This window comes from Nematostella vectensis, chromosome 12, assembly GCF_932526225.1.
Source record: "Nematostella vectensis chromosome 12, jaNemVect1.1, whole genome shotgun sequence".
In the NCBI taxonomy this organism is placed as follows: domain Eukaryota; kingdom Metazoa; phylum Cnidaria; class Anthozoa; order Actiniaria; family Edwardsiidae; genus Nematostella; species Nematostella vectensis.
The window spans coordinates 14,543,480-14,554,136 of NC_064045.1; the positions used below are offsets into that span (position 1 = coordinate 14,543,480).

The window sequence follows — 10,657 nt, forward strand, 5'->3', positions numbered from 1 at the left end:
TACAGTATCAAGGCTACTTACATGCTACTCTGAATATCGCCCGCCGAGATAAGGCAGTCCCCTCGTTATTCTTTGCCACACAGTGATAATACCCATCATCTTTGGCGTGCTGAACGTTGCTGATCGTCAGGCGACCATCATTGTGCTGGGTATAGCGCGAGTCCATCGTAAGGTCCCGTATGTTGTTCTGCAGGTCAGCGGATGTCCAACTGTACTGAATAGGCAAGTCCCCGGATGCTGTGCAATAGAAGGTGACCGCGTTGCCTTCTGGGATGACACCTACGCTGTCGCTAGGAGTGGAAGAGCTGAATACTGGTGGAGAACCTGGATAAGTCAAACGACGTCATTACTAAGAACTAGTGTGACGGTTGAGGGTGTCCAGCTTATAGAAGTGTCACGCACACGATTCAAACACGCTGTTATTACTAAGAACGTAAGATTCTCTACCGTAAGAACTAGTTACGCGGTAAGGGTGTCCGGGCTATAAGGGTGTCATACACATGACTCAAACACGCCGTCATAACGAGGCTATCTGACCTATAGAGGTATAAAGTACTGGTTGAATAAAAACTTTATATAGAAACATAGATAATGCTTGAACAGTACCATCTATTATCTTCATGTTTAAAATCCTAATGCGCATTGATAGAAGAGCCCATCAAGGAAATGAGCTCACAAGCTTCAAGTAAGTTTATATACACTCAACAAGATGAATTAGTGGCCGAGAAACGGACCATAAATCGAACCCGATTCACAATATATGAGGCCCCATACGCTGACGCACTAATACACTTTGTCCTCCGTGATTCCCTGTGGGCACAGTTGATATCTATCTAGCAAAAGGCAGACGCCATTGAGCGTACCCAGAAAAGGGCACTTAAACATTTTATCAGATATGAATTGCACTTCTTGAGGCTACCAGGTGACTGAGAGATCACGTGACTGTTTGGGTCGCAAACTAGTAAGTGCTTAGGCGTTTTGATGCAAAATATCAGCAACAAAAAGCAACTTATTCAGCGTTTACAAAAAAACAGAATTCTTTTTATAGAAAGGGTTTAGTTTAATTTAAAGATTTTATTTTTTTTGTCGTTCTCTGGTGTGACGAGTGCAGTCATTTCTGAATCTTTTGTTTAATTATTTTGTTTTGAATTTGCCACCCAGACAGGTCACTTATTTGACATCTGTCAAGGCCGAAAGAGACAATACAGTACATGTACAAATTATACGGCTCCACAGACAAACCAAACCCGGAAGCCAGCGGGGCATACGCAGGAAATCATTACTCGTAGTAAATACGACCTATCATCACAGGGAGATCCCGGTGTAGGTAGACTGAATTTGCTATTAGGAATAGCGCACTTATTTGCGGCCTACAAAAGAATCCTACAACGTGCACCCGACACATAGACTAAAAAGCCTGCAGTTGTATTATTGCTATTACCGAGAGCAGTTATATTATTGCTATTACCAAGAGCAGTTATATTATTGCTATTACCGAGAGCAGTTAAATTATTGCTATTACCGAGAGCAGTTATATTATTGCTATTACCGGGAGCAGTTATATTATATCATTGCTATTACCGGGAGCAATTATATTATTGCTATTACCGGGAGCAGTTATATTATTGCTATTACCGGGAGCAGTTATATTATTGCTATTACCGAGAGCAGTTATATTATTTCTATTACCGGGAGCAGTTATATTATATTATTGCTATTACCGGGAGCAGTTATATTATTGCTATTACCGGGAGCAGTTATATTATTGCTATTACCGGGAGCAATTATATTATTGCTATTACCGGGAGCATAGCTAGGTGTGAGTATAGGGTGCGCGGATTAAGGCGGAATATCTAAAAAGACTTTCCTTCAAGGTTCATTTCCAATTCCAATCCCATAAGGTGCCGCAATCAAAATGGATATAATAAAAACAAATAATATATCATTCTATAAAAGTATAATTTTTTTTGGCAGGATGTTGCTTAAAAGCCTGCAAGGGCAGCCAGTCTTGACGCTTTTAAGAAAGCAAGAGAACTATTATTGCATTGACTTATGTAACTTTACTTATTATATATTTTTGTTGTTATCGTTTTTGTTGACATTTTTATACCTCAAAAGAATCTTCGCATAGAAGGAGATGGGGTTTTATGGAAGAAAAAGAAGAAGAAGAAGAAAAAGAGGTAGAAATTAGAAGAAGTTCTGTTAATGGTGGTGTCGATGCCGGCATAGCCCCCCCCCCCCCCCCCCCCCACACACACACACACACACACACACCCCTCCCCTGATTCACTAATTTCGTCTAAGTGCTAGCAGATTAGTCACAGCAGACATCCGACTATTCGAATGATATGACGTTTTTATACAAATATTTTAAAACATTTTCTTTAAAAGAATTTGACATAAACACTACGTTCTGCGTACTGTTGACAAACGACCCCCCTCCCCTCCCCTCTGACCTCAGAAGAGTGGGGCATTCCTTACTGAAGGATCACCAAATGTTTCCTTTTTCCATAATATACTTACTGTATGAGTGCGCACCCTCCCCCCCCCCCCCCCCCCCCCCCACCCCTACACAAATCCTGCATACCCGCTTGCCTGTAATATCGTTTGCATGAGGTCGATTGCGAATTAATCACCAGCACAACAACTCAGTTTGGCCAATCAGGTTTAAGCTTTTTTTAGCAGCAACGGGAAACACAAACAAAGAAAGTCTTTGATGTGATAGTCTATCGCATCAAAGACTTTCTTTGTTTTGTTTTGTTTTGTAAAAAAAAAAACCTCTCCCACTGAGTCTACACTGAAGAAGAGTCGAAGGACAGGAAAACAAAGGCGTCCCACCGCAGACTTCAGGATTAGAGAAAAAGCATGCTTAGATGGAACACGCCACATGAAAAAGTGAATGCCATGAGAAGCGAAACATCTGCAAGTAGCGATAATATATAGCCTGCTACACAGGCTTTTCCTTAGTGTTAGGTATTGTAATTGTTTGTACTGTACTTGTATTGTTTTTTTTTCTCGGCACAAATATAAACGAACAACACGAAATAACAGAGACGCGCATCAACAAGTTAAGTGATAAAAAACAAAGAGAAATAAAATATCTGCTAGCAGGGTAGATATAATCATCTGTTAAGAAGTAAAGAGCAATTTGTAAAAGTTTTTGCAAATAAAATAGTTCCTCTTTTTTGTAAAGTATTTGAAATATTTGCCACAGTTTAATATTGTCGGCTAAGGAGGCATCAAAAGTAATTCTATTTTAACTAAAATACCAAGATTTCAAAAGGTTCATAAGTTAGGGATTATAATGTCGCCCTCTTTATTTTGTAAAGTTTTTTGTTACTGGAATGGCGAAAAGAGATAAAATAATCTTAGCTTTGAGACGCTGAATACGAATAAAATGCGATGATTTTGATCATTAATAAAAAAGCGACAAAAGTCTAAACAATGTATTGTATTGTTAAGATGTAAGAATAATGGGTTTAAAATTCGATATCATACGTAGGGTGCAATTAGGATAATTAGCCGTTATAATACAACCACCTGCAAGAGAAGGTAAACGAAAAAACTGGCAACAACGCATTGATACAATACACAGCTCCATGGGGCGCGATAACCATGACCGGTGTATTAGAAAATACGGGGAAATAAAACACAACTCAAACACACTTACGGTGACATCAATCCAAACAAGGCGTTCAAGGGCTGAGGTATGATGGGGTGCCTTACAAATGAGTTAAATTCGAGGAAATCGCAATAATTCGAGAAGCAATGCAGGAAAGAAGTTGTTGATTGTTATTGTAACTTGTTCAAAGTTGAGCTGGTAAAATGTTACTGAAACATAATAAGAAAGTTTGCTCAATAAAATGAAGATCATCAAGATAAAATAAACTGCTTGTTTTGAAAGCAGGCAGGAGACTTTATCGCGTGCTCTTTATTATTACAAAAGAGTTTCGACAGTTTGTGTTTTGCTGTAAAATGGTTCTTGAAGTCTATTCAACTATGATTTTACAAGTGTCCTTTAAAATCAAATAACCTTTTTGACAGAGGTGTAAAATTATACTAAAAATTTCATCATGCATTATTAGAAATATTTCTTGTTTTGCTTATCAATATCTTGCTGGTAAAGGAACGAAGACTTTTCACAAAGATGTGAATTCATTGGGACATTAAACCAATTAACTAGCTGTTAATTAATTTTGACTCACTTTGCTCAGTTGAAAAGAAATGGTGTTTGGAAACACTTGTAAAAGACAAACATTACGATCCCACTGAACCCTCGATAAATTATAACAAGTACGAGTTTAGTTATGAGTTGCAATAAAGTCAAACTATGGAAAGGTCAAGGGGAAAATTTTTACAATCATAATCTCGTGAAAACGCCAGTTTAAAATCGGTTAGCACATAGCATTAAAAGGCAGAGCCAGAGTAGATGGCTCTCCTGGAAACTTAAGGTTATATACTGGAAGCAGGTAGTAAAACTCCTGCAGTCTCAAACTGATAAATGGCTTGTAAACGGCCTTTTCCCCGACCGCAGCTCACCGCAAAATACCAGCAAATAGCTGCTATAAAAGGTTTTGACAGTCTTTAATACGCGATGACACGGCTCATGGGGAAATAGCCAAGACTAGATTAGATTTCCATTGACGAGACACGAATACACAAACTGCTCTTGGCAAACTTGAACTTGACAAACAAAAGCGCGGTAGGAACTGCATCTAAGCCCCACAAAAATTAGTTTCGAGAATTGATCCTTTTTGCGTAGTGCAAACAATCAGTTAGTAGTCAAAATACAGATGGTTTACGTTAGAGAAGAGAAAAGTTTCGAGTATTTATATTTCAAAATATCCAGACGCCTTTGCATAGGAAGCCATTTCGTTGCCATTAAATGGGAAGCCAAAATAGTGCTGTTTATTTCGAGCTTTTTTTGATTCAGCTTTCGAAATACATGGAAAGCCGATCTCACACTCATCGTCAAAATACGTGACTTATTGGGCGCTATGGCTAATCTCTACTTTATGAAATACATGTATTAACTCAATCAAGCTGGAAGCCTTTATTTTTTCGGCTCAAAAGTTGAATGTTTGCTTAATATCTGAACGCTCCTTGTTGCTTGGGCTACGAGTTTAAATCTGACGTCTCGAGTTGACATTTTTTACTCGATGACTCACACGCTTCCATGAAGTCAGCGCATAACACAAGAAAAATACTACTTTAGACTTGTATTTTAGCTTAGTATTTTTGTATTTTCTATTATTACTTGAGTATGTTTTCAAAGCCTTTTAATCTGCTTTAAATTTGTAGGGAAACACGTCGAAACTTAGACAGGTCAACTGAGAATTGCGCTGGGGTTTACCACGGTAGTCACGCAGACAAACGCGCTAAAATAAACGCCTTACAGACGAACTTCTTACCTCCATAAACAGAACAACATACGCACAAAACAAGCAGTAGAAGCCAAAGTATATCTGTCATAGCTTGTAGCTTGGTCTAGAAGCTCTCTCCGGTATTTGTGGCTCCAAATGGAACAGAAATTCAACGGCATCTGCTAGTAGTGTTTATAATTGTACGCGACTTGTGTTATCTACCCAGTGAACCCATAGCTGCTCGTTGTCTAACCATCTTATTTACCAGGCAAAATACAAGTGTTGAATCTCTTGTCTGTAGTTCTATTTTGTTGTGAAGTTTGTGCTCTCTTTTGATGTAAATTAGCTCGACCCGACTTTGGATTTCAATAAGGCCCAAGGAAGATCCGAGGTTCTGCAAACAAACACACGAGCGATCTTAAACCAACGTTTCCCTTAAATCCTTTCCAGTTATAACAAGCTATGTTATCTGAAGTTCTTGCCAACTTTTAGGAAATTGTTGCTTTTCCTTCGCGGGTTAAAATCGCGATCAAACGGACGACTCTTTTCCTGTGAGAACTTGATAATAATAATCACAAAGGAAGGAAACAGAGCGCGAAATGTCACATGACCTTTAACTCCGCAGTTGATTGGTTCGATGGTATAGTAATTTACTCGAATAAATCAAAGTGTGTTTTGGGTCACTAGAGCGTGCGAAGACTGTTTGATGTAGGCTCTATGCGCCTGCAAAACAAAACGTTATCCTACCGTGATATTGTTTTCAAAAAGTTAAAGAACTTTTCAAAGTATATTCTCAAGTTATTTCAGGCACAAAACACGGCAATCTTTCGTTGCCTTCGTAAGTGCAGCCAGCACCTTCTGGACCCCATGTACGCGCGCGGGACACAAGCCCCCAAAAAGCCCCAATAATTCTCGTTTCCACTGTCAATTATCGCCACTTAACTCCGTGTATGATATAAATTAATACCCCTTCGGCAGAATAATGCGAACCCCGTTCATGAGAGTGTAATTATTTTATCTATTTACGCACCGAGCTCTGCTTGTACGTTTTTTATTTCCGGTCAGTGCGCTCATTTGCTTTTTGTTCCCGGTTATCCCTGATGGGTAATTATGCATTTTGATTATGAATTCCTATTGTTTTCACGGAATTAATTTAAATAGCTTTTGTTCTCTGATAAAATACTCCCTAAAGTCATGGGCAAATAGTGGCAGTATTGCTAGCGAAACAGCGGGCTCATCATTGCTTGGCACTATCGTTCTAAAAAAACATAAATCTGACTTTTTCTTTTAAAGGTTTTACTATTTTGTAGCCACGTTCGGAGTGCGAAGAAACGAGAAAATAACTTGTTGTCGCTGTCGCGTCAACGTTGGCGCTGTTTGCCCGGGACTTAGAGAAAATCCAAGCAGACAGGTCGCCAGACATATCACGCTTCTTGTGTTGAACTATTTCATCCTAATGAAATTGACCAAAAGGGCGTAGTTTAGACTTAATTTGACCCGAATCTACTTTTTATATTACACCTGGTCAAAGAGCATTTTTTATTCAGTAACAGAGCTGTAGCAGGACTCGTGATATTTGAGGAGGAAGGATATACAAAAACATTGAGAAAATATTGGTGGCGGGCAAAACCACGCCCCCACTGGTCATTACCTTATTATTTTTTTGGAAAAGTGTGGAGGGAGGTGACGCCATTATGCACTGCATAATGCGCTTGACGTTTCTTTAACTGTTTATGAAGATGATGATGCATATAAAAGATGAGTTCCATTTTGTAGTAAAATGCAAAACATATGAGAGAAACACTTCACAAAATAGAACTTTTAATCTAATAATAAATCCTAGAGCTAATATAGCAGGGATGGCTGCAAAATTGGTATACGACTGCTTCTTACTAAGGGCAAATAAGATCAAATAAGGTTGTATCTTCTCTATGTTCTTTTGTCTGTAAGTACTTATTTTTGAGAATTTAAATAGCTAATAATATTAAATTTATTGGATTCGCACTAATGCAAAAGTCCTTAACACGGAACCAATAAAGTCCTTTACACGATAAAGTCATTTTCACGGTACCAATAAAGTCCTTTACACGATAAAGTCATTTTCACGGTACCAATAAAGTCCTTTACACGATAAAGTCATTTTCACGGTACCAATAAAGTCCTTTACACGGTACCAATAAAGTCCTTTACACGGTACCAATAAAGTCCTTAACACGGTACCAATAAAGTCCTTTACACGGTACCAATAAAGTCCTTTACACGGTACCAATAAAGTCCTTTACACGGTACCAATAAAGTCCTTTACACGGTACCAATAAAGTCCTTTACACGGTACCAATAAAGTCCTTTACACGGTAACAATTAAGGCCTTTACACTGTACCAATAAAGTCTTTTTCACGGTACCAATAAAGTATTTTACACGGTACCAATAAAGTCCTTTACACGGTACCAATAAAGTCCTTTATACGGTACCAATAAAGTCCTTTATACGGTACCAATTAAGTCCTTTACACGGTAACAATAAAGTCCTTTATACGGTACCAATAAAGTCCTTTACACGGTACCAATAAAGTATTTTACACGGTACCAATAAAGTCCTTTACACGGTACCAATAAAGTCCTTTACACGGTACCAATAAAGTCCTTTACACGGTACCAATAACGTCCTTTACACAGTTCCAATAAAGTCCTTTACACGGTACCAATAAAGTATTTTACACGGTACCAATAAAGACTTTTCACGGTACCAATAAAGTATTTTACAAGGTACCAATAAAGACTTTTACACGGTACCAATAAAGTCCTTTCCATGGTACCAATAAAGTCCTTTACACGGTACCAATAAAGTATTTTACACGGTACCAATAAAGTCCTTTACACGCGGTACCAAAAAAGTCCTTTACACGCGGTACAAACAAAGTCCTTTACACGGTACCAGTAAAGTCCTTTACACGGTACCAGTAAAGTCCTTTACACGGTACCAAAATGTCCTTTACACGGTAACAATAAAGTCCTTTACACGGTACTAATAAAGTCCTTTACACGGTACCAATAAAGTCCTTTACTCGGTACCAATAAAGTCCTTTACACGGTACCAATAAAGTCTTTTACAAGGTACCAATAAAGTCCTTTACACGGTACCAATAAAGTCCTTTACACGTTACCAATAACGTCCTTTTCACGGTACCAATAAAGTCTTTTACACGGTACCAATAAAGTATTTTACACTGTACCAAAAAAGTCCTTTACATGGTACCAATAAAGTCTTTTTCACGGTACCAATAAAGTCTTTTACACGCGGTACCAATAAAGTCCTTTACACGGTACCAATAAAGTCCTTTACACGGTAACAATAAAGTCCTTTACACGGTACCAATAAAGTCCTTTACACTGTACCAATAAAGTCCTTTACACGATACCAATAAAGTCCTTTACACGGTACCAGTAAAGTCCTTTACACGGTACCAATAAAGTCCTTTACACGGTACCAAAATGTCCTTTACACGGTAACAATAAAGTCCTTTACACGGTACTAATAAAGTCCTTTACACGGTACCAATAAAGTCCTTTACTCGGTACCAATAAAGTCCTTTACATGGTACCAATAAAGTCTTTTACAAGGTACCAATAAAGTCCTTTACACGGTACCAATAAAGTCCTTTACACGTTACCAATAACGTCCTTTTCACGGTACCAATAAAGTCTTTTACACGGTACCAATAAAGTATTTTACACTGTACCAAAAAAGTCCTTTACACGGTACCAATAAAGTCTTTTTCACGGTACCAATAAAGTCTTTTACACGCGGTACCAATAAAGTCCTTTACACTGTACCAATAAAGTCCTTTACACGGTACCAATAAAGTCCTTTACACTGTTCCAATAAAGTCTTATACACGGTACCAATAAAGTCCTTTACACGGTACCAATAAAGTCCTTTATACGGTACCAATAAAGTCCTTTACACGGTACCAATAAAGTATTTTACACGGTACCAATAAAGTCCTTTACACGGTACCAATAAAGACTTTTCACGGTACCAATAAAGTATTTTACACGGTACCAATAAAGTCCTTTACACGGTACCAATAAAGTCCTTTACACGGTACCAATAAAGTCCTTTACACGGTACCAAAATGTCCTTTACACGGTAACAATAAAGTCCTTTACACGGTACTAATAAAGTCCTTTACACGGTACCAATAAAGTCCTTTACACGGTACCAATAAAGTCCTTTACACGGTACCAATAAAGTCTTTTACAAGGTACCAATAAAGTCCTTTACACGGTACCAATAAAGTCCTTTACACGGTACCAATAAAATCCTTTACACGGCACCAATATAGTCCTTTACACGGTACCAATAAAGTATTTTACACGGTACCAATAAAGACCTTTACACGGTACCAATAAAGTCCTTTCCATGGTACCAATAAAGTCCTTTACAGGGTACCAATAAAGTATTTTACACTGTACCAATAAAGTCCTTTACACGCGGTACCAAAAAAGTCCTTTACACGCGGTACAAACAAAGTCCTTTACACGGTACCAGTAAAGTCCTTTACACGGTACCAATAAAGTCCTTTACACGGTACCAAAATGTCCTTTACACGGTAACAATAAAGTCCTTTACACGGTACCAATAAAGTCCTTTACACGGTACCAATAAAGTTCTTTACACGGTACCAATAAAGTCCTTTACACGGTACCAATAAAGTCTTTTACAAGGTACCAATAAAGTTCTTTACACGGTACCAATAAAGTCCTTTACACGGTACCAATAAAGTCCTTTACACAGTTCCAATAAAGTCCTTTACATGGTACCAATAAAGTCTTATACACGGTACCAATAAAGTATTTTACACGGTACCAATAAAGTCTTTTACACAGTACCAATAAAGTCCTTTACACGGTACCAATAAAGTATTTTACACGGTACCAATAAAGTCCTTTACACGGTAACAATTAAGTCCTTTACACGGTAACAATTAAGGCCTTTACACTGTACCAATAAAGTCTTTTACACGGTACCAATAAAGTATTTTACACGGTACCAATAAAGTCCTTTACACGGTAACAATTAAGTCCTTTACACGGTAACAATTAAGGCCTTTACACGGTACCAATAAAGTCCTTTACACGGTACCAATAAAGTCCTTTACACGGTACCAATAAAGTCCTTTACACGGTACCAATAAAGTCCTTTACACGGTACCAATAAAGTCCTTTACACAGTTCCAATAAAGTCTTATACACGGTACCAATAAAGTCTTTTACACGGTACCAATAAAGT

The 10,657-nt window shown here is 38.0% G+C and overlaps 1 protein-coding gene across 2 annotated transcripts in view; it reads right to left on the minus strand.

The window, feature by feature from the left end:
- The window catches only part of LOC5520187 (protein sidekick-2-like), a 34,709-nt gene extending 28,742 nt beyond the window's left edge, over positions 1-5,967 (minus strand). For both annotated transcript variants that reach the window (XM_048719654.1, XM_048719653.1), the window contains exons 1-2: positions 5,412-5,967; positions 22-324 (exon numbers count right to left, since the gene is read on the minus strand). In XM_048719654.1, coding sequence (XP_048575611.1) covers positions 22-324; positions 5,412-5,472 — 364 coding nt within the window. In that variant the 5' untranslated portion in view covers positions 5,473-5,967. The remainder of the gene's footprint in view (positions 1-21; positions 325-5,411) is intronic.
- Between the last annotated feature and the right edge of the window lie 4,690 nt (positions 5,968-10,657).